The sequence below is a fragment of the Heptranchias perlo genome, chromosome 17, assembly GCF_035084215.1.
Source record: "Heptranchias perlo isolate sHepPer1 chromosome 17, sHepPer1.hap1, whole genome shotgun sequence".
In the NCBI taxonomy this organism is placed as follows: domain Eukaryota; kingdom Metazoa; phylum Chordata; class Chondrichthyes; order Hexanchiformes; family Hexanchidae; genus Heptranchias; species Heptranchias perlo.
The window spans coordinates 14,610,962-14,635,704 of record NC_090341.1 but is presented as its reverse complement, the minus strand read 5'-3'; the positions used below and the strand labels follow the sequence as shown (position 1 = coordinate 14,635,704).

The 24,743-nt window shown below is 42.2% G+C and overlaps 1 protein-coding gene across 3 annotated transcripts; it reads left to right on the top strand.

Annotated features, from left to right (window-relative positions):
* Nucleotides 1-1,984: 1,984 nt before the first annotated feature.
* Nucleotides 1,985-24,116, top strand: LOC137334082 (protein disulfide isomerase Creld1). 3 transcript variants are annotated; one of them, XM_067998549.1, is made up of 11 exons: nt 1,985-2,148; nt 4,619-4,813; nt 5,889-5,971; nt 7,074-7,184; nt 7,690-7,781; nt 10,847-11,023; nt 12,269-12,364; nt 13,165-13,248; nt 13,989-14,084; nt 15,230-15,370; nt 19,196-24,116. In XM_067998549.1, exons 2-11 carry the CDS (start codon nt 4,658-4,660, stop codon nt 19,414-19,416), a joined length of 1,257 nt encoding a protein of 418 aa, XP_067854650.1. In that variant the 5' UTR covers nt 1,985-2,148; nt 4,619-4,657; the 3' UTR covers nt 19,417-24,116. The 3 variants fall into 3 exon arrangements, with proteins under 3 accessions (XP_067854650.1, XP_067854649.1, XP_067854651.1); XM_067998548.1 differs by having other exon boundaries at nt 1,985-2,168; XM_067998550.1 differs by lacking the exon at nt 1,985-2,148 and adding an exon at nt 2,207-2,420.
* The last annotated feature ends 627 nt before the right edge of the window (nt 24,117-24,743 follow it).

Genomic DNA, 24,743 nt, shown 5'->3' with positions numbered 1-24,743 from the left:
TGGTAATGGTAGAGTGAGGAATATGCCAGGCCATGAGGTTACAGATTGTGCTGGAATGCAATTCTGCTGCTGCTGATGGCCCACAGCGCCTCGTGGATGCCCAGTTTTGAGCTGCTAGATCTGTTCTGAATCTATCCCATTTAGCACGGTGGTAGTGCCACACAACACGTTGGATGGTGTCCTCAGTGCGAAGACGGGACTTCATCTCCACGAGGACTGTGACGGTGGTCACTCCTACCAATACCGTCATGGACTAGATGCATTTGCGACAGGTAGATTGGTGATGACGAGGTCAAGAAAGTTTTTCCCTCGTGTTGGTTCGCTCACCACCTGTCGCAGGCCCAGTCTGGCAGCTATGGCCTTCAGGACTCGGCCAGCAGTGGTGCTACCGAGCCACTCTTGGTGATGGACATTGAAGTCCCCCACCCAGAGTACATTTTGTGCCCTTGCTACCCTACAGTGCTTCCTCCAAGTGGTGTTCAACATGGAGGAGGACTGATTCATCAGCTGAGGGAGGACGGTAGGTGGTAATCAGCAGGAGGTTTCCTTGCCCATGTTTGACCTGATGCCATGAGATTTCATGGGGTCCAGAGTCAATGTTGAGGACTCCCAGGGCCACTCCCTCCTGACTGTATATCACTGTACCACCACCGGGTCAGGACATACCCAGGGATGGTGATGGAAGAGTCTGGGACATTGGCTGAAAGGCATGATTCTGTGAGTATGGCTGTGTCAGGCTGTTGCTTGACTAGTCTGTGGGACAGCTCTCCCAATTTTGGCACAAGTCCCCAGATGTTAGTAAGAAGGACCTTGCAGGGTCGACTGGGCTTGGTTTGCCGTTGTCATGTCCGGTGCCTCGTGGTCTGATGCCGGGTGGTCCGTCCAGTTTTATTCTTATTATGACTTTTCATAGTGAGATTTTACAACTGAGTGGCTTGCTCGGCCATTTCAGAGGGCAATTAAGAATCAACCACATTGCTGTGGGTCTGGAGTCACATATAGGCCAGACCGGGTAAGGACAGCAAGTTTCCTTCCCTAAAGGGCATTAGTGATGGGTTTTTAACGACAATCCGGTAGTTTCATGGCCATCATTACTGATACGAGTATTTTAATTCCAGATTTTATTTAATTAATTAATTGAATTTAAATTCACCAGCCGTGGCAGGATTTGAACTCATGACTCTGGATTTTAGTTTTGGCCTCTGGATTACTGGTCCAGTAACATAACCACTATGCTACCGTACCCGTACTATTCAGCCTTGACTCATGCTGGGCACAGCCATTGTTGAGAATGAGGATGTTTGTGGAACCTCCTCCTCCTCCTCCAGTTAGTTGCTTAATTGTCCACCACCATTCCATGATGCTTTCAGTTTTCCTATGAGAACCAGTGGCTTTGATCAGGACAAAACAAGGGATCAAACATTTGCCCAGCGACGGCCCACATCCCAAACTATTACTTGACTTTTCTCGTTGTAAACAACTTGCAATTATACAGCATCTTTAACACGGTAAAACCTCCCAAGGCACTTCACAGGAGTGTTATCAAACAAAATTTCTCACCAAGCCACATATTAGGACAAGTGAGGTCAAGGAAACAGGTTTTAAAGAGCGTCTTAAAGGAGAAAGCAGCACAGAGATCTGTCCTGCGTTGTATTTGTAGAATTTTCTGCTTTGCTTTCAGATTGGCAGCTTTATTCTAATCCCCATTCGGCCCTCTGTGCGTTTTTAGCTGCAGCCCAGGGAAAGGTGGGACCTGTGTGCGTTTTCACCCCCTCTCTTTACCAATGTAAGGAATCTTACAAACACCACGTTATAGTCCAACAGTTTTACCTACGTAAAGCGCGCTCCCGCCGGCAGGCATATCACGGCAGCAGCGCGTGCACGCGGTGGGGGGGGGGGGGGGGGGTCCGTTGGCGTCAACGTTCGTGCACCCAGCCGCACGGCGCAATCTGTTTGGATGGCTTTCGGCGGCGAAAGAAGTCGTTTGAACCAATCAGATTGAACCTTATTGAGATCGCGAGCAGGGTTGTTCGGTGTGTTTAAAAAAAAATGAAATGAAAAAAAATCAGAAAAATAGATTTTTAAAAAATAAAACAAGAGGAGAGAGAGGGAGGGGGGGAAAAAGATCCGGCGCAGGAGTGGAACCAGGTGTGTGCTGCAGTCACTCGGTGAGCGCAGCCTGAATGGGTGCCGCCAGCGCCGCCATTGTTATTACTGCTCTTCAACGGTGGTTGTCGGCCGTTTATTACCGGCCGTTTATTACTCTGGTTGCTTTTATTGCCGGTTGTTTTTTTTTGCTCTCGTGCTCCGTAGGCCGTTCCCGTTCGTCTCATGTTCTGACTTGTGTTGTTTTTTTTTCCTTTCACTTTCGCTGTTTCCGGGTGTGGTGTGTGTCAGACCGAGACCGGCTTTCCAGCCAGGTACAGCACCGCCTTTAACCGGCTTAGCTGCTCTCATCAGTGAGATTTATCCGATCAGGAGGCGGATCATGAACCCTTTTTAAAACCTTTTAAGCTGTGTTTAAGAGTGAGATACATCAGATTAGGGACGGTGTTAAACCAAAATCTACGAGGATGTTGTCAGGAAGGATTGAATAGGCTGGGGTGGTTTTCTTTGGAACAGAGGAGGCCGAGGGGAGATTTAATTGAGGTGTATAAAATTATGAGGGGCTTAGAGTGGCTCGGAAGGGCCTATTTCCCTTAGCAGAGAGGTCATTAACCAGTGGGCATAGATTTAACGTGATTGGTAGAAGGATTAGAGGGGAGTTGAGGAGAAATTTTTTCACCTAGGTGGGGGTCTGGAACTCACTGCCTGAAAGGGTGGTAGAGGCAGAAACCCACGTTGCATTTAAAGGGTACTTGGGAGTGCACTTGAGGTGCCATAACCTACAAGGCTACGGAACAAGAGCTGGAAAGTGGGATTAGGCTGGATAGCTCTTTATTGGCTGGCACAGACACAATGGGCAGAATGGCCTTATGTGTTGTAAATTTGTATGATTCTATGAAAATGAGTGGCACTTGGCAGGTGTGAATTGGGGGTGGGGTGGGGATGGATGTATATAACTGGGTTGGGTTTCTCCTGATAATTCTGTACAAGGCATCAAGAAATTTAGATGACATATATAAAACGTGAAGCATGGTTCTGCAATGCATTACTACTGTAGTCATTTGTCCCAATCATACACTATAGTGTATCTTTAATATGTGATATATGTGTAAAAAGTGATTTCTATTATATATGTGTGCGTGATTCTCCATAATCTATTTGCGCGTGTGTGAAAAATCAGATATACTTCAGTTGTTTGTTCTAATATATTTATTGTAAATGTCCACCTCCATTTCAATTATTACACGCTGAACAACCATACCCCCGCCCCGGACAAAGGCCGGCACTCCAAGCATTAATAGATTGTTCTCGCTGTAAAGAAAGATATCAGCTTCCCTACCAGCTATTTCCAGGAACTGTCAAACTTAATATTTTATTGCACATTTGTCGCAGTTTTTAGCCTTGTGCAGCAACCTGAGATGGGACTGTATGGAACTTCTTCAGTCTCATGGATTGACTACTAATTCTAGAGGAGGCTGAGGGAAAATTTAATTGAGGTATATAAAATTATGAGGGGCCTGGATAAAGTGGCTAGGAAGGACCTATTTCCCTTAGCAGAGTGGTCAATAACCAGTGGGCATAGATTTAAAGTAATTGGTAGAAGGATTAGGAGAAATTTATTAGGTAGGGGTTTGGAACTCACTGCCTGAAAGAGGGGTAGAGGCAGAAACCCTCGTTGCATTTAAAAAGTACTTGGATGTGCACTTGAGGTGTTGTAACCTACAAGGCTACGGACCAAAAGCTGGAAAGTGGGATTAGACTGGATAGCTCCTTTTCGGCTGGCACAGACACGATGGGCCGAATGGCCTCCTTCTATGCTGTAAATTTCTATGATTCTATGATAAACTTCTTTGCTTGGTAACCAGCAATAGATGATATCTATTATGACATAATTGTCTTAATGAGTATACGGGCCTCATAAATATAAGAAAAGTGAAAGATAAAAAAATGGCTATTTGACATATCAAAGTTTAGTCCTCTAGCATCCTAACTTTTCCATTATGTATCCAGCTGTAAATAAGAACATAAGAAATAGCAGCAGGAGTAGGCCATACGGTCCCTAGAGCCTGCTCCACCATTCAATAAGATCATGGCGGATCTTCGATCTCAGCTGCACTTTTCCGCCCGATCCCCATTTCCCTTGATTTACCTAGAGTCCAAAAATCTATTGATCTCAGTCTTGAATATATTCAACAACTGAGCATCCATAGCTTTCTAGGGTAGAGAATTCCAAATATTCACAAACCTCTGAGTGAAGAAGTACCTCCTCATCTCAGTTCTAAATGTCTGAGACTATGTCCCCTAGTTCCAGACAAGGGAAACATCCTCTCAGCATCTACCCTGTCAAACCCTCTGAGAATCTTATTTGTTTCAATGAGATCACCTCTCATTCTTCTAAACTCCAGAGAGTATAGGCTCAATCTTTCCTCCTAGAACAACTCTCTCATCCCAGGAAATGGGCATAGTTCTCCTTGTTACAATATGATATAATGTTTTTTCTTCTTTTGTGTAGCCCTGTTCTCTGGGAAAGGGTGATACTCTCCAATTCACAATGAAAGTCTCTCCGCTCCTGAGCCACAGGCTGTTCATCTCCACCGTCCTTTGGTTCCTCCTCTACTCTGTTGTCCCCCTGCTATTTGTGGAGGCCATCGCTACAAAACAGGATTCCTGTCAGATTTGTCGTCGTATCACTGAGAACTTCAAAAAGGTAAGGAGTTGTACCTGTGAATCTCAGCTGTTGCTTTGACCACGTGGGGAACTGCAGTGTCATTGAAGTAACTCACCACTGGCAGATGTGGCTTTAGTCCAATCGGCTGGTTGCAGTGCCAGTTGCACCATTCCATGTTTCCTCTCTACTGATTATTCATTCTAAGATTCTGGAGAGTCGTGGACACGAAATGTTAAAGGGACCATTGGTGGAGGCTAAGTGCTTTCCCTCACAGTAGAATGGAAGGAAAGATCAATGAGTTATTTAGCTCACTCGACACATTTCCTCGCAGTTGGCTACAGAGGAGGATTGGCAGGAAGCAGGGCACCTACATCTCTCACTTGGGAATGGTAGGTGGTATGGGAAGACCTGAAAAGGGGGCAACAAATTACTTTTAAAAATGGGGATTTGAAAAATAAGAGGTTTTGAAACATTTTCTCAAATACAAGTGCTGCCCAGTGTTTGAACCATATGTTGCTGCATTGACAGGAAATCCACCTTAAAATGTCAGACTGTTAATCGAACAAGTGATATTTTGTCTTTCTGCTGATGGTGGAGAGATTTACAATAATTCTCTAGTGATATATATTATCCAGTGTGAGATTTGTTATTCAGTGTTCTGGGCTGTCATTTAAAAAACAAAGTTGTTTGCAATTTGCATGATAGTACTAGTGACTAGTTTGATAATTGAAACAGTGAAAGTGGGAAGAATGTACATTTTTAATATTTAAACTATAGTTAATCTCTGCAGTGAAAATGGAATTGGCAGTTTTAGTTAGTTTGGTGTCATACCTTCTTCCCACCCCCTCACCAGCTATAACCATTTGCCTTGAAATGTATTCAATGGTTAGAATTCTGCCCTTTCATAGTTAGTGGCGGAAAAACTAGCCGCAAAAGTTAGCACCTTCAGGAGAGGAGAAGCAAAACATTTTGTTGAAAAAGATAGCATCAAACTGATGCTGATCCTCTAATGTACTCACAAAATGAACATGAGATAACAACCTGGTTCTGGTAGAAGTGGATTACATGACTCACAAACAGTAAGTGGAGTCTTTACCTTGTTTGTGTTTATCAGGGAATGGAAAAAACTGCAAACAAGAATTTTGGTGGTGGAAATACTGACTGGGAAAAGAAAAACTTGGCAAAGTATGAAATCAGGTAAGAGTTTAAATGTCACTTATTAATGTGTATGTATGGAGATACATAGGTTAGATCATGTGTATTTAACTTGAGGTACAGTGTTTATGATGAGTTATGGATGATCAGCATGGTGCTGGTGGGAGGGCTGTCAATGCATGTAGGCTGGGTCATGTTGGTTTAATCCCTTGCTAGAATTTTTGAATCAAAATTAGGAATGGCAAATTGTAGGTTTTTGTTGGTAGTTTCCACATTCTGATGGAAAATGTGGCTTTCTCACCATTACTTGTGGCATAACATCCATGAAATGTTTCAGAGGATGTTATAATTGTGCTCTGATTCTGTGAGAGAGAAAATAAAACTGCAAATGCTGCAAATATATATATATTTTTGAAGTCACTGCAGGGTGATTCGATCTGAAAGTGAAAGACAGTTAAATGCAAAACATTCTTATCTTTCACTTTCAGATACTGAATGACCTGCTTATGTATTTCCAGCATTTTCTGTTTTTATAGTTGATTCTATTAGTTCCCTTCACTTTAGGTTACAGTATTTATCCATTAAAAATTTGCAGCACACTAGCTTAGAAATGTTCTTTTGCTGCCCTGGATCACTGACCTGCTGATGCATTGATTACCTAATTAGTTACTGTGATACACTAATCATTAACTCGTTGAGTGCTGTATATATTGGTGGTGAGACAAGGTGATTTTATGAAGGCATTTCAGACCGTAAACATTATGGAAAAGGTAGATCTGGAAAATCACTTCGTGAAATTGAGAGTAGGATAAGAGGGCACTAGTTCAAACTAAATAAAAGGTAAATGTAGGACTAATGTAAAGAAGTTCTTCACACAGAGAGTGATTAATATATGGGGTGGACTTTCAGATAATATAGTGGAGGCAAAATCCTGAAATTATTTAAGAAACAATTTCATGCCTCGATAGGGGTGACTAGAGTCTTTTTTTGATTGATGAATTAAAATGGGCCAACGGCCTTCCTCTTGTATTTATCTCATGATTAGCTTTGTCTAAATGTGTTAATATCTGATGATACGAATGTTAATTATAATTTTATATTCTGAGTCCATTAACATTTCAGTTCCTCTCCATGTTGCTTGTAGTGAGACTCGTCTGCTGGAGATCATAGAGATCCTATGTGAAAGCATGAATTTTGACTGTAATCAGATGGTGGAACAGAATGAAGAGCACATTGAAAAATGGTGGTTCAAAAAGTGAGTGTATAAATTCTTCATGCTGCCATTTGCATTATCCTTTTACCATCATTGTCCAGAAATGCCTCAGTGCTGTCTTACCTCTAGTTAGAGAGTGGTTAAGCAGTATGTGGAATCCCCTATGCCCTTCAGCTATGAAAGTAGGTAATTGGGCTGCGGACTTGTCTTTAGTCGCTTCCCAGTCGGGCCAAATAACTTGCTGCCATGCCATAACTGCAGCTAGCAGGTATGTGTCCTTGCAGACTGATTTTTCTGGCCTTTCCTGTGGGAGAGGGCTCAGCAGCCTGGCATTATGAATAACTGGAGAGAGTTTTCTTTCTCGTTAAAACAGCTGTAGAAGAGGTGATCCTTTTGTGCGCTGTCCTGGGTGGAATGACCCCTCTTCAATATTGTGGGGGAGTTAAGCTGAGCAGTGTATGGGGGAATCACTATCCCTTCTGTATACTCACTTTCAGGTTGGGGGCCCTTCCATATTTCATCCTGTAATCTGTTTGACTCCTTGCAGGCAGGAGGAGCACCCAGATCTATTCCAGTGGCTCTGTCTGGATACCATCAAAGTGTGCTGCCCTCCTGGGACCTTTGGATCTGACTGCTCATGTGAGTATTGTCAGACTGTAAATATCAAGAGGTGGAGACTCCAGACTCCAGTGCATGTGTGCCAGAAATGTTTGTTCATTTGACCAAATGAAATGCTCTGTTGGCCAAAGATTTTTGTTTCTCATTTTATGTTTTTTCCTTGTATTTTACAAATAAGTCCCAATTGATGAGAGTACCTAATAGGAACAAAATTCTGGTAGAGAATGCAGTTTTCAGACACCCTCTGCAACCATTGAGAATTCTATAGCAGGTTCACTGGTTATTTATATGCACAAGATGAATATCCAGCCTTTAGACTTATCCTCTGTGGCATTGAGCTTGCTGCTTTTGCTGTGCCTTTTTGTTGCCTGTCTCGATACAGGTGTACATATGAAACATGGTGTAATCAAAACATGATGTGTACATGTGAAACATGGGTGTAATCAAAAAATATATATTTACCTTGTAGGGTCATCTTCATTCTTTGAATGAAAATATTCTCCACAGGCTGCACAACCACCCAACTCGATCCATTCTGCCCCTTTTCTACTGTACATTATTTGCATATCCATTAACTTTTCCTGGGGGCTTATTTATGGAAGGGAGAACTAAGTGATGTTATTAGAGGTGTGTCACATGCTTCTTTTTATTGGTTACTTGCCTTATCTAAGCGGTATGCGATGGATAGTTCTATTCAAAAAATGAAGCTGACTCTACAAGGTAGGTAATCTAACTTTACCCTGAGATTGGCTTCATAAAAAAAATATAAAATATGTTAAGTGGGCTGTTTAAGTCCTAAATTATAGAGACACTGTCCACACTTTGCTTATATGCTGAGTGTGGATATTGAAAGGATTGTGTTTGCCGAATGGCTGGTTGACAATTGCTCACAGTTATTGTTAAACATTTACTCGCTGTGTCCTTCATAAACAGAAACTTGGATTAGTGAGATAACCATTTATCCAACAAGATCTATTGGCAAATACACAATTTAATTTAATATTCCCCTTATCTAATTTCTCAGCCAGGTGGTCTGGGTGCAATACAGTACTGCAAACAAACATCTGATTTAAATAATGATTTGTGTATATTTTTAGTCTCTTGAGTAGGGTTAGAACTTGAAGATTTATACCAGGACCATTGCCATCTGAAGTCGGCCTAGTCTTTTGAGGAGGAAAGTGCAAATATAATATGACAGTCTAATCTTGTATTCTGCACTTTTACAGTTCAAACTCCATGCTAAACATTATAAAGTAGTGATAACAAAGTATATAGATAATAAAACTTTTTTTTTCACCTCCTTTTGTTTTCATTTTCCCCCTCCCCCATGTTGTACACCAATCCCTGACTTGAGAGAGCAGGGAGCAGGCCTTCTGCCAGGCTGCCTCTGCTGCTCAGAAGTATGTAAGTGCAGCACAGGTTGATTCTCCTTCTACTGTCACCATGTCTCTGTTAGCATCTCCTCCAAATGTCCTGGCTGAGTGAACATGATGATGCCTGATGTGGATCTGGACTGATGCTATGGGTGAGAGACAACGTCAAGTGATTTGGTGGAAATTGCCAGCTAATTCACTTGTCGGTTGCGTACCTTGTGTTGAACTGTGTTCTACTGCTGCCGGGTGTCCGTGGAGTGTTTTTAAAAAGTTACCTCGTTGTGTGGAGGTTTTTGTGGGGGGAGCAACGTACACTCCAGTTACACCAGAGCTGCACCATTGTGCTAATGCCAGCTCTCTGAAATGCTATAAATTTAGTCCTATTTCTCTTGCCCATTCGCCATATCCTTTTACAATTTGCTTTTTCCAAAATTATTCTGCTTCTGCCAGTTTTTCTGGAAGGGCATTCTATGTCTTAACAATCCTCTGTGTGTGGTGGGGGGGGATCATTTCTTCTAACTTCTCTCTTCATTATTGTGGTGATGAGTTTAAAGTTATGCCCTATAGTTACTCATCAATTAGTTTTTTTCCAATTTACATAGAATTTAAAGCACACGAACAGGCCATTCGGCCCAAGTGGTCTATGCCAGTGTTTATGCTCCACACGAGAATCCTCCCACCCTACTTCATCTGACCCTATCAGCATATCCTTCTATTCCTTTCTCCCTCATATACTTATCTAGCTTCCCCTTAAAGGCACCTATACTATTTGCCCCAACTACTGCATGTGGTAACAAGTTCCACATTCTGACCACTCTCTGGGTAAAGAAGTTTCTCCTGAATTCTTTATTGGATTTATTAGTGATTATACTAATTTACCTTAGCAAAACCCTTCATAACTTTGAACAACTCAACCCAATCTCCCCGTAGCCTTCCCTGTTCTAATGAAAAGTTTGCCTTTGCATATTTTGTTTTGGAGCCTCTCATCCTCTCTTGTGATGCTCTGTTCAAGGTAATGCGTAACTTGACCTTTTCTGTACATTATATATCAAATGCTTCAGCTTCCCTCTTGTACAGGTGATCAGTATACACTCAAGACTGTCTATTAATATGCAGGATTCAGAGCTGATTGTGAGTAGTATCATGTTTAGGCAGTCATTCAAAAGAGGATGACCTTAAAATTCCTAGGATAGATTAAGTAAGAGAACTGGTTGCAGATCAGAAGAACAAAAATGTTTTAGTTTATTCCAAGAATGACAAGAATTGAGAGATGTTCTCCATGGGTGATCTGGTGCTGCAGCGATTATTTACTATGCTGTGCTATGGCTGGACACAGAGAATACTGGCCTCTCAGCTGGAGTCCCGAATGTCTAGCACTGGGAACAGCAGGAAACTCAAAATAGTGTTAAATATTTCTCAACTTAAAAATATTTTGTACCTTGTTCTTCTAATTCGACTGTAATACATGCTTGCAGATATCATGTGAAAGATTTTTAACCTGAAAGCCTTTTCAAGCTCCCAAGGGTTAAAATGCTGATGATGGCCGTATGAGTGAAACTTCATAAGTAGCCTAATCTCACAGTCGTCATTTGTTGAGTTTGTCTTACCTGGGCCATTGAAATGCACTCTTCTCACCTAGGACACTACAATTGTTTTAACTGGACAATTACATTCTAGTCACATTATTAATAAGTTTTTATTCCACATTTACAGCATGTACAGGTGGATCAACAAGGCCGTGCAGTGGATATGGTCAATGTGATGGCGACGGAACTCGGTCTGGGACTGGACTATGTAATTGTGATCCTGGCTACGCAGGTTCTATCTGTATGGAGTGCTCTGATGGGTACTTTGAACAGTCAAGGAATGATACCCAATTGGTATGTCAAGGTACGTGATACATATCTAAATATCTTTTATTCTTTAAGCTTAACTCAAGGGCATAAGGGAAATGAAAATGATCTGTGTAGATCTTATGCATGGACATCAGTGACAGCAAAATAGATGGGCAGAATTAATTTTCTTCTTGATATTTTGTTCCTCATATTTTCTCCCTTGATAGCAGTGATTCTGTTTGGAGTTTGGTTCCATTGACACCAGCAGTCATTGGATATCTCACCCACATGGCAATTTTACATGCATGATCTGTCTTTTTGGGATCAGGTCCTGTACAGAATCTCTCTGTGGATTGAAATACTGTATTAACAGTTGTCACTAGTGGAAATTCTGACATTTTTATATGTTGATTTCCATTCCATTTCACATGGTGAGTTGGAGAATACAATCACTCTTTTACATGTCTCTGCTGTATTCAGCCCCATTTGTAACTGAACCCGCCTGGCGGAACCGGGCAGGTTCAGGTCAGAGGCCCGTTTTACACACTGCCTGTTTTATGCTCCATTTGTGTGATGCATGGGACATTGGATGAGGACAGGATCTGATCTGATGGATAATGCAAGCAAATCACTCACGAACACTCGTTATCCAGGTATGTATATTAAGAATGGGTTTTGGGCCCAGTGCTGCTCATGGAATCATATCTCAACGTGATTCCTTACCTTCAGGAGAGGAAAGATCAGAGAGAAAAGCCAAAAGCCAAAGAAAAAAAAAATGAGGCAGTATTGGTCCAGTTCCTGAAATTGTCTCCAACTTAACATGAATTGACTTTGTCGCAACAAGATGCCATGAGTGGCTGATGGGGAAATTATAAAATTCACACTGGTGCAGAAGGGAGTGTCGTTCCAAAGCTAAAGTGAATATATATCATTGGGGACAGAGTAGAAGGATCTTCATGGTATACAAACCTGGGAGTGCTCGACGCTGACACTGCATAGAAAAAAACTCACCTTTATGAACCTGGAAATAAGGCAGTTACTCAGTGGCAATAAAGCAAACTGTTACTTGTCAATGATTCCAAGGGCAGCAAACATTGACCCGGATATAAAAACTGACACAACTGTGCAAATGGCATCCTCCATCATCAGGAGACATTTTGTCTCTGCATTCCATAGTGCCAAATCCAGAGTGTTTTTGTGTTAAATCTTCCAATTGGTACTCACAATTTCTAAGCATGGTTTTGATGAGGTCTGGTCACAGTCCGATTGATCTTGTGCTCCATTCGTTACTGTGTTTCAGAATGCTACAAATCCTGCAAGGTGTGCACAGGCCCTGAGGATTATAAATGTCAAGAGTGTAAAGTGGGCTGGTTGTTGCATGATGGCAAGTGTATAGGTAAGTACTAACTGCTTACCTATGGGGTCCTTGTGACTTGTTGAGGACTAAGCTTCAGCAACATGAGTGATGCTCAATCTGTGTGTCCACTTTGCTATCCATTACACTCTGTTCTGGCCTTTGTTTGCAGTATTTTTGTTGGTTCTATTAAAATTATGAAGGCTTTTGATAAGGTGAACAGAGAAGGACTATTTCCTCTGGTTGGGGAATCAGTAATGAGGGGTCATCAATTTAAAATTGTCACTTATCGAATGAGGAGAGAGGTTAGGAGAAATTTCCTTTTGCAGAAGAGTTGTTGGAGCATTTAATAGTGCCACAGGGAGTGGAGACTATTGCATCTTTTAAGGGAAAAATCAATAAACATTTGAAGAGGTGATACAGGGCTGTTTGGAGAGAGCATGACAGCGGGATTAGTTTTGGATTGGTCTAGCAGAGAGCCAGCACAGGCATGATGGGCAAAATGGCCTCCTTCTGTACTTTAATCCTCTATGGTGCTATTTGAATTCCATACATCCAATATAAATATGACTGATTTTGCAGGATACGAGTAACCACTTGCAGAATTACAAGATCACAAAACAAAGTGGAGAGAACCAAGGTCTATTTATTTAACCACCGATCTAGAAATCTACAAAAAGAAAAACAGTTTTTATTGAGAGGGTTTGGCTACAGAGGCAGCTTGTTTGTAACATATAAGAAAAACATTTTGGGATTGTGAGGGATTGTTCTATCTCTTCAGCTGTTTTCTTAAATAATTTGTTTAAACGAAATCTAATAATCTGCTCTTTTCTCTCGTTAAGATATTGATGAGTGCGGGACAGAGTTGGCGAGCTGCAAGGCTGGTCAGTACTGTGTGAACATGGATGGTTCCTATGAGTGCAGAGGTCAGTGTTACGGTCCTCTTTGTGATGCATTATCCTACCAGTCGCAATTTGTACAATTTACATGGCATCCTACTATGTAGTGGAAAGACAGTTTAATTTGCTCCCCTTGCCCCACTGATTCTTGATATAATGTGTACCTGAGCTCAGTCGGGCCTTCTCCAAAGTAAAATCAGGTTGCAAGTCGATGTGTTTTTCCTGTTTCTAGGATTTCCTCTCTTCAAGCATTGGCAGAGTATTGAGAGTAAATTTCTTGCCAACCATCAAAGACTGATGAGCGACATGGGGGGCTAAAACAATTGTCTTAAGTGTTGTGTGGTAATTTATGCTTTGTTGCTGCTACTACAAGACATTCTTGATAAAATAATTGACTTACACCATTAGCTAATCTTAACAGAGTGAAAGTGGCCCTAAACTCGAGAATTGAATTTAATTCCATCATAGTACTCAACAGTATTTAGTGATCTTCAGTGAGATGGAGAAGGTCAGAATTAAAAGGAAGGCAATAACTGACCGGCACATATATCAATTTGCGCAATGTTATTTGTATTCTTCAGCACAGTGTCCTCTCTCTTACTTGCTCTGGTTTCTAGCCTTTAGAGTTTGTATGTAGATGGCAGTGAGCTTATAAACTGTCTGAAGACTGAGGAGTAACTTTGCTAGGCTATATTGGTACTCTGGTGTGCTGTGTGTTACACTAAAGCTTGACACCTTATTTTAATGCTTCCCTTGTTTGCTTATAGCTTGTGACAAGGCCTGTTCGACCTGTATGGGAGCTGGACCCAGCAGATGTAAAAAGTGTAACAAAGGTTACCAGATAGACGGTGCGAAATGTCTGGGTAAGTGCAGTATTCTAATATTGTACTGTGGCGTGTGGAAGGATGTCAAGTCCATGGAGAGGTTTCAGAAGAATGTGTGGGTGAGAGGTTTTAGTTATGAGGAGCAGTTAGAGAAACTGGATCTCTTCAATAGAATAAAGAAGGTTAGGAGGAGATCTGATAGAGATGTTCAAAATTCTGACAGGTTTTGATCAAATTGTTTCCATTGGTCAGTAACTAGAGGCATAAATTTAAGTTCATCACCAAAAAAATGGAAGGCTAGGTCAGGAAAATTTTTTTATGCAGAATTGTTTTTCAGAAATGGAATGCGTTACCAGAAACAGTGGTGAAAGCAGGATCCATAATCGTTTTTAAAAGAGAAGAGGATAAATATCTGGAAAATAATTTTTTTTAAAAAGTAAAGTGCTGGGGATGAGGACTAAGTGGTTAACTCTTTTGGAGAGCTGGCACAGGTGTGAGGGGCCAAATGGCCTTTTTCTGTGCTGTAAAATTCTATAAAGGTAAAGTATTGATACAGAAAAACATTACTTTTACAGCTGGTATATTGGGATCAAGACCTCAAGATTGTTGCAGGTGTAAACGTCACAGAACTAGAGAGACAATCTGTGCTACCAATTTCTCTGGTCCATTGTTAAATTATGTCCTGCGATCAGAGCAGAGCAGGACATTTTGGAAGTACTGGTGCATGATCTGATGGTGTCAACGTTTTAGGTTCCCAAGGATTTTTCATAGATACATCTAGTGTAATGATGCATTGCTGAAGTTCAGCAACTACGGTCCTTGAACAGTCTATGTAAAGAAGGGCAAAGTGGCACCTTTTGTCAGCTGATAGCAGCACAGAATTTAACAATGGGCCAGTGAAATTGATAGCACAAACTATCCCTATTTTGGAAATGATCTGCGGCTCAGGCTGTGCAATGGTGAGTGGTCTCCATCCCAGTTGATGGAGGAATTAGATAGCGAGCAATCTCCATCCCACTAACTGAGGCTGTTCAATGGTGAGTAGATTGCAACCAGACTAAAGGAGGCTGTGAAGTGATGAACTGTTTGGGTTGGGTGTTGGAGTGGAAATGGGAGATCTGATCCAAGTGTTTTGGAAGCTGGAGAAGTGGTTTAGTCTCTCAATGTGTTCTGTTTTGTTACAGACATCGATGAGTGTAACAGTGAGAAACCATTATGTAATGGTGCACATGAAGAGTGTAAAAACACAGATGGAAGCTACGTGTGTGCATGTGTTGATGGGTACTCTAAAAAGGATGGCATTTGTGTTGAAGACAAGTTGACCCGTAAGTTTTACATCTCTCCTAAACCAAACTCATATCCCTCTATTTCAAGATGCAACAGCAATGATTCCCTTTTGAAAGTTTCGACAGAGCTACTATTTAATGCACTATTTGGGAGTCTATTACATTCGTTGGCAACACGTAGATGGAAGAAATTTCAAAACAAAAATGGAAATGCACAGCAAGTCAAATAGCAGCAGAAAGGGAAAGATAAGAGTACGGTAGCATAGTGGTTATGTTACCGGACTAGTAATTCAGAGGCCTCAACTAATAATCCAGAGTCATGAGTTCAAATCCTGCCATGGCAGCTGGCGAATTTAACTTCAATTAATTAAATAAAATTCTGGAATTAAAAAAAACTAGTATCAGTAATGGTGGCCATGAAACTACCAAATTGTCGTAAAAACCCATCTGGTTCACTAATGTCCTTTAGGGAAGGAAACCTGCCGTCCTTACCCGGTCTGGCCTATATGTGACTCCAGACCCACAGCAATATGGTTAATTCTTAATCGCCCTCTGAAATGGCTTAGCAAGCCACTCAGTTGTAAAATCTCACTACGAAAAGTCATAATAAGAATAAAACCGGCCGGACCACTCGGCACCGGACACAACAAAGGCAAACCAAGCCAAGTCAACCCTGCAAAGTCTTCCTCACTAACATCTGGGTACTTGTGCCAAAATTGGGAGAGCTGTCCCACAGACTAGTCAAGCAACAGCCTGACATAGCCATACTCACAGAATCATGCCTTTCAGCCAACGTCCCAGACTCTTTCATCACCATCCCTGGGTATGTCCTGTCCCACTGGCAGGACAGACCCACCAGATGTGGGGTACAGTGATATACAGTCAGGAGGGAGTGGCCCTGGGAGTCCTCAACATTGACTCCGGACCTCATGGCATCAGGTCAAACATGGGCAAGGAAACCTCCTGCTGATTGCCACCTAATGCCCTCCCTCAGCTGATGAATCAGTCCTCCTCCATGTTGAGCACCACTTGGAGGAAGCACTGAGGGTAGCAGGGGCACAGAACGTACTCTGGGTGGGGGACTTCAATGTCCATCACCAAGAGTGGCTCAGTTGCACCACGACTGACCGAGCTGGCCGAGTCCTGAAGAACATAGCTGCCTGATTGGGCCTGCGGCAGGTGGTGAGCGAACCAACACGAGGGAAAAACTTACTTGACCTCGTCCTCACCAATCTACCTGTCGCAGATGCATCTGTCCATGACAGTATTGGTAGGAGTGACCACCGCACAGTCCTCGTGGAGACGAAGTCCCGTCTTCGCACTGAGGACACCATCCAACGTGTTGTGTGGCACTACCACTGTGCTAAATGGGATAGATTCAGAACAGATCTAGCAGCTCAAAACTGGGCATCCATGAGGCGCTGTGGGCCATCAGCGGCAGCAGATTTGTATTCCAGCACAATGTATAACATCATGGCCTGACATATTCCTCACTTTACCTTTACCATTACCAACAAGCCAGGGGGTCAACCCTGGTTCAATGAGGAGTGTAGAAGAGCATGCCAGGAGCAGCACCAGGCGTACCTAAAAATGAGGTGCTAGCCTGGTAAAGCTACAACACAGGACAACATGCATGCTAAACAGTGGAAGCAACATGCTATAGACAGAGCTAAGCGATTCCACAACCGACAGATCTGATCAAAGCTCTGAATGGTGGTGGGCAATTAAATAACTAATGGGAGGAGGAGGCTCTGTAAACATCCTTATCCTCAATGATGGCAGAGTCCGGCACGTGAGTGCAAAAGACAAGGCTGAAACGTTTGCAACCATCTTCAGCCAGAAATGCCGAGGAGATGATCCATCTCAGACTCCTCCCGCTATCCCAACCATCACAGAAGCCACTCTGCAGCCAATTCGATTCACTCCACGCGATATCAAGAAACGGCTGAGTGCACTGAATATAGCAAAGGCTATGGGCCCCGACAACATCCCAGCTGTAGTGCTGATGACTTGTGCTCCAGAACTAGCCGCGCCTCTAGCCAAACTGTTCCAGTACAGCTACAACACTGGCATCTACCGGACAATGTGGAAAATTGCCCAGGTATGTCCTGTTCACAAAAAGCAGGTCAAATCCAATCCGGCCAATTGCCACCCCATCAGTCTACACTCAATCATCAGCAAAGTGATGGAAGGTGTCATCAACAGTGCTATCAAGCGGCACTTACTCACCAATAACCTGCTCACCGATGCTCAGTTTGGGTTCCGCCAGGACCACTCGGCTCCAGACCCCATTACAGCCTTGGTCCAAACGTGGACAAAAGAGCTGAATTCCAGAGGTGAGGTGAGAGTAACTGCCCTTGACATCAAGGCAGCATTTGACCGAGTGTGGCACCAAGGAGCCCTAGTAAAATTGAAGTCAATGGGAATAGGGGAAAACTCTCCAGTGGTTGGAGTCATACCTAGCACAAAGGAAGATGGTAGTGGTTGTTGGAGGCCAATCATCTTAGCCCCAGGACATTGCTGCAGGAGTTCTTCAGGGCAGTGTCCTAGGCCCAACCATCTTCAGCTGCTTCATCAAGATCTTCCCTCCGTCATAAGGTCAGAAATGGGGATGTTCGCTGATGATTGCACAGTGTTCAGTTCCATTCGCAACCCCTCAGATAATTAAGCAGTCCGTGCCCGCATGCAGCAAGACCTGGACAACATCCAGGCTTGGGCTGATAAGTGGCAAGTAACATTTGCGCCAGCCAAGTGCCAGGCAATGACCATCTCCAACAAGAAAGAATCTAACCACCTCCCCTTGACATTCATCGACATTACCATCGCCGAATCCCCCACCATTAACATCCTGGAGGTCACCATTGACCAGAAACTTAACTGGACCAGCCACATAAATACTGTGGCTACAAGAGCAGGTCAGAGGCTGGGTATTCTGCGGCGGGTGACTCACCTCCTGACTCCCCAAAGCCTTGCCACCATCTACAAGGCACAAGTCAGGAGTGTGATGGAATACTCCCCTCTTGCCTGGATGAGTACAGCTCGAACAACACTCAAGAAGCTCAACACCATCCAGGACAAAGCAGCCCGCTTGATTGGCACCCCATCCACCACCCTAAACATTCACTCCCTTCACCACCGGCGCACAGTGGCTGCAGTGTATACCATCCACAGGATGCACTGCAGCAACTTGCCAAGCCTTCTTCGACAGCACCTCCCAAACCCACGACCTCTACCACCCAGAAGGACAAGGGCAGCAGGCACATGGAAACAACACCACCTGCACGTTTCCCTCCAAGTCACACACCATTCCGACTTGGAAATATATCGCCGTTCCTTCGTCGCTGGGTCAAAATCCTGGAACTCCCTACCTAACAGCACTGTGGGAGAACCGTCACCACACTGACTGCAGCGGTTCAAGAAGGCGGCTCATCACCACCTTCTCGAGGGCAATTAGGGATGGGCAATAAATGCTGGCCTTGCCAGCGACGCCCACATCCCATGAACGAATAAAAAAAAATATACCAACCTGGGAATGCTCAGTAGGATGGAGCAGGGAAAATTTTATTCTGTCTCTGACCCATGACTTACCTTGGCGTGCTGATTATTGATACACGGGATAAAACAGTAGGAAAATGTTCTATTCCCCAACATTGACATCCTTACCCTCGACGAACATAAACTTCATCAAATAACACTTTTTTTCCCCCAGTGTCATGATTTAATGCCAGTCATGGAGTACTTCAAAGAGGCATAGAGATGTGACCTCATGGGAGGTTTTTAAAAAAAAGAGAAACTGAGTTGAAGTTGTAAATAGAAAATAAATTTTAAATAACTAATACCAGCTCTCTCCATTTCTTCAAACAGCAGCCTCTGAGGAAGGTCTCTTTGACAATGTCACCGAGGACGAGATGGTGGTCCTACAGCAGATGTTCTTTGGTGTCATCATATGTGCACTAGCAACACTTGCTGCAAAGGGAGATATGGTCTTCACCTCCATCTTCATCGGTGCCATTGCAGCAACTGCAGGATACTGGTTGTCAGAGAAATCAGACCGGCTTATAGATGGATTTCTTAAAGGAAAATAATGAGGAATGTAATTTGCGTGCAGTCAATCGGACGGTTATCTGTGGTAATAGCTGACTATTTAAAACAAAACTGGTTTGTTACCCAGCGGACTGCTTTGGCAGAGCCAGCGGCTGGGATTGCCACTTGGAAGTATGGGTAAAATATCAATCTATAAATTATGAATTCAACACAAGTAAGCTGTGCATGTCTGAAAACGCAAGATTTATTTATAATGTCTGTTCAGATGGCGTTTGCAGGGTTGTTTATATCTGAACAGCACTCATGCTACACTTTTGGTGAATACTGAGTTTAGATAAAACGTAGAATGATGTAACTTTTTCCAAATAATGCACTGTTCTAATTTATTGTAAAAAGCTGCAGCATGGGCTTGATCCAAATCATATTTAGGGGAGAAGTATTATCTTCTGTCACCTCTCAACCAAATCGTGCTTCCATTTATAAAACAACTTATTTTATTTTTGGAAAAATGGCCCAACTTCAGTCAAATGGACTTATGGCTATGTGTAATAAACCTATCAATGTCCAGTTTGTACTCTCTCAGGTTTAGTATCAGATTGGTCATTGGTCTAGTCCCACTTTAAAGGTCATTTAGTTTCTGACCACTGTCTTGAGTCACCAGTTCTCATTCAAACAAGTTTACTTCTAAAGTTATCTCAAATGGGGGAAAATGGACAATAACCGTAGTGGGGTCAAGCACGAATGAACACAGATCAGGTTGAATTTGATGCACAACATAGATTAGCAAAATAATGTGCTCCTCAATCTGTGAGGAGGGATGATTAGAAGGTAGCTTGTATACTTGATGTACTGTTCTGTAAGTAAACTTTTTCTTGACCTATTGTGGAGTACTATTTACAGCAGATGTGAAGTGATTTATAGTTAAGAAAATGAAGATGAGAATATACTCATTAGGCAAGGGGCACCGATTGAGCTGGGAGAGAATGGGGAGGATGACCGTGTAGACTGTGGCATTTTGAATGAGGTGTAACTTGTGGAGGGTTAAGGCCAACTAGGAGAATGTTAGAGAAGTCCAGCCATGAGGTGATGAAAGCACGAACTCGGCTTTCGGTAGGGATGAAGGCAGACAATATTATAGGACTGGAAGAAAGTGGTCTTGGATTGGACGTGGGGGAGGAAACTGGGTCACATAGTATGCACTTCCTGCCTGAGGAGGTAGCTGGTGGAGTCCAGATCAGAGGCGTTTAGATGCTGGCTGGAGAGGAACAGGATGGCTTCAGTTTTGCCAACATTAAGCTGGTAGAAACTTTGACTCATCCTGGTCTTGATCTTGGACAGGCAGTTGGAGAATGTGACAACAGCCTTTGGATTGATGGAAGAGGCCATATATGTGAAAGCTGATCTCATGTTTTTGGATGATATGGCTAAAAGATAGTATATAAATGGTGAGGAGGAAGGGACTGGAATGGACCCTGGAACACACTGGACGTCACCTTACAGACAGAAGAAATGAAACCATTGGAGCATCTTTGTTAGGCCAAGTAGAGGTAGAACCAGGAGACACCAGTATCCTGAAGGTGAATAGCAGAAGAGAGACATTTGAGAAATCCAAGACTGATTAAGTCCAATTTCTTATTTGTACTGTACTGGTGGAGAACGGCGATCCCTCTGTCATTTTAAATTGGAAGGGAGTAGGCATATGAAACTCATGTGAATCCAACACTGAACAAGACATCCCTGATGCTTTTTTGAGATGAGTATGTGAGTACGCTTAAAGGAACTTTGGGAGCATTTGGTCACAGGAGCAGCCAAGCACCATCTCTGCCTCTGTTCAAACTATAATAAGGGGATCTTTTGGGAGTCATCTGTGCAGCTCCTCGAACACTTATCTGTGAAATAATATCATGACAGAACAACACCACGAAACTAGGATGGACCCCTACACATGTCACTGGAACAGACCTTTGTATCTGTGTAGATCTTACTGATGTGGATTGTATAAATGGCCCATAGTCTTTTGTTACTTAAGTATAATTTCTCTAACAGTGAGGAATGGCTTATTTTCTTTCCTTCCAATTTTCTCCCCTGCAGACACTGACTTACTGGGGTTAAGGTTTGTGGATTCTAGTGGCACTAGAGTTGCTGGAGAATAAATCTTGTTTGGCTGTTCCATTGTGGAAGGCATCACAGCTGAACTCTAACTTGTCTTCACCCTAATTGATTGTGTACTTTCCAGCAGGGATAATTGGATATTGATTGTGAGGACTATGGCTGATTTTTTTTCTTTTATTTCCCCCAGCCCAGAGTCCCTGGGACCAATTGCAGTGACTACTGCTAATACAACACCAAACTGGTTGAATCTAGGACATTTCTAGTCTGTGCAACTCAGTACTACACCAAGCAATTGCAGGTATATGTGCATCACTTCACAGGGGCTGTCACTCGGAGGGGTACAGATCCCCTAAGTTCATAACCGTGGGAATCACGTTGACCCTATAAAGTAAGAGGCTGCAAATTTTAGCTCTGTGGAGTCATGTAGAGAGTTAAATTAGCGCTGTTCTGACAATGAACCTGTTTTATATTCAATCAGCCCTTTGTTGCTCTTTATCACTGCCCCTGTTGATGCTCCTTTTTGCATAATGTCTTTTGTATGTTTTATATTTTAGCTGTACTTGCAGAAAATAAGTTGATATGATTAGAAACAGAAAATGATGGAGATACAAGGCATGTCAGTCTGCATCTGTAAAAAGAAGACAGGTTATGAGCTTTTGGATGTGTTCTGATGAAGGGTACAGAAGTTATGATATTTTGGCTATGTACCCTTCAACAGAGCACACCCAAAACATCATAACTTATCTTCTCTTTACAGATGCTGACAGACGCTGTGTATTTCTAGCATTTTCTATTTTTATTTCAGTTTTCCTGCATTTGAAGTTTTTTCTGATTTATTTACACTAGTTTTGATGAGATTATGTGTTTTCACAACCTATCTTTAATTCCTTCCTCAGTACTAGGAGATCACTCCTGTCCCTGAGTCACATCCCCCCACCACACCCCACCCCCAGTAGAATTTTACAGTAAATATTGTGTCATTTACTTTTTCTATATTATTTATTGTCCTTTAACTTATATGTATAATTTATTATACCGAACTATGGGAAATTATTTTCCATTTTACATGAGATGTGAATTGACAGCAGAGCTGAAATGAATGGGCTGTTCACAAGTTCTCTGTACAGCCATAAATGCCTGAATAGAATTGAGAAGGGGTTTGGATTTGATATTTTATTTAGCCTCCAGTCAGGCCACCTCGGTAATGTAACAGTTAAAAGCTTTTGGTCCTGCTGGATTCCTGATTAGTAAATTTGAGGGATATGTTTAAAGATTAGTATTTATTGCTTTTTAATTTACCACATAGCTTTTAAATTCTGATAGCAACTGGGCCCCTCATTAAAGTGTTACCAAAGTTGTGACATTCTTCTCTTTTAACATGAACTTTTCCTGTTCTGTGATTTTTTCAGTCAAATGGATAACGCAAGGGACATGGCTGAGAGTTACTCTGATAGCAGTGACGTTTTTTTCTGCATATTCAGGAAATTAGACTTCAAATATAATTTAAAGAGTTTTTAGTTTGGCAGTTTACCTCAAGGGGCAGTATTGGGGCCTTTTGTCCCTTCTAACTGAAGGTGTAATAGTGTGTCCCATACGTGAAAAACATTTGCACCCAATTTCCAATTGTATAGAATGCAGCAGCCATCTACTGGTGGCAGGTTGGAAGTGTCTGCACTGAAACTCCCACTGCTCCATCATAGGGATAACATGGGAGAATGTCCTGCCCCTATCTTTCAAAAGGTGGGATGGAATGCCCGACTACTACTCCTCATACCTAAAAGTGTACACTTCCATAATTCTGAACTCTAAGAGTGACATATGTCAGTCTCCATCATTGGATTCTTGCCAGGTACTGCTTCACTATCATAGACATTAGTATTTAAAATATAACATTTTAAAAAAACTACAAGGAAAACAGAGGTTTCTTAACATTGGCTACTCTATAGTATAGCAATGTGTAATTTCTATTTGTCCCTGTATAAATGAGGTAGTTGAGTATCACTAGCATACACTGACTATTGCCTCTAAATAAAGTAACTGTTGTGTATGTGATTATGCTGGACATTTCTCATACTGCCCTTGTAATAACTAGGAAAGCTGACTGGCATCTGTGACACTGACATTTCTCTGTGCTGTCCCTTTGTGTATATATAGGATATTTGATCAGTACCAGTGCCATACACTGAAGTTTCTCACCGCTTTCTTTTCATAACTGAATGAATGCAAAGCAGTCTGGATCTATTCATTCTTTAATAGATCTTGTAGATTCAAGCATTTGTATTGTATCCAGGTGTCTCACCTGGAGCCACTCAACTCTTGACATTCAATCTAACTTTTTTTGTTGCAAACACTTTTTATTTGGAAGTGTCCTGGCTGGGTAAAAAAGACTGAGATAATTATTGTTTAATAATGCAGGCCTTTAGGTAAATGGAGCTAGTAGCTTTGTTACTCAGTTATTCTAAATATGCCTGTTTAGTAACAGGAAGACTCCAATTGAAATGATATATTGTAAAACATGGACGTAATGGGCGGAGAAGGGTGGGATAGATCCTCCAAAACACTGGAGCTGCTAGCACTGAAATTCTATTTAAAAAAAAAACATTTTGTGGTAAATAAAACTTGAATTGTATCCTTGTTATTATGATGCTTTTATTCTTTGTTACAAAAACCCTTGCACCTGCAGCTTACATTAACAAAGCCTACCAAGCTGGGGGTGGAGTGGGGGGTGACGTGAGGCAGCATACCCGTTTCTCCTGAACAAGATGAAATGTCAGTCGACCCATGCTGACAAATGGCGTTGTCTTCACTGAAGTGATTTCAATCTGCAACGCTTTGCAGAGAGATAATTTAATAAAGCAAGAGTTTATAACTGAGGAGGCCGTTATAATGGAGAACCTGTTTTTCATTGCATCTCTGTCCCTTATTTCATCATAGACCTTGCTAGAGATTGTACATTGATATTAATGGGTAGTAGGAGAAATGTCAGTAATGTAATCAGTCAATTAGTTTAAATAGCAGTGCTGGGGAATAAGGAGAGTTTGTTTCCATGATAAAGAAGCAATTCCTAGATAAAGCCACAGAGATGGTGCATTACACGGGGAAGTTGTCCTTTTGCAATGGGAGCCTCTGATCATCCTTTTTTTTTAAATGGGACATTGAGCACTGTTAACAATGCAAAGCCTAAGTGTTTCAATTGAAAAATTTGAGCACAATTAATGATTAGGAGAGGTTATCATTTTAATTTCTTGCTGTTGTA

Coding starts and splice junctions, on each gene's coding strand:
- LOC137334082 (XM_067998548.1), top strand. CDS start 2,055: ATGAAAAAAAATCAGAAAAATAGATTTTTAAAAAATAAAACAAGAGGA. Junction 7,782..10,846: donor CTTTGGATCTGACTGCTCAT/GTGAGTATTGTC, acceptor CCACATTTACAG/CATGTACAGGTGGATCAACA. Junction 13,249..13,988: donor TGGTTCCTATGAGTGCAGAG/GTCAGTGTTACG, acceptor GTTTGCTTATAG/CTTGTGACAAGGCCTGTTCG.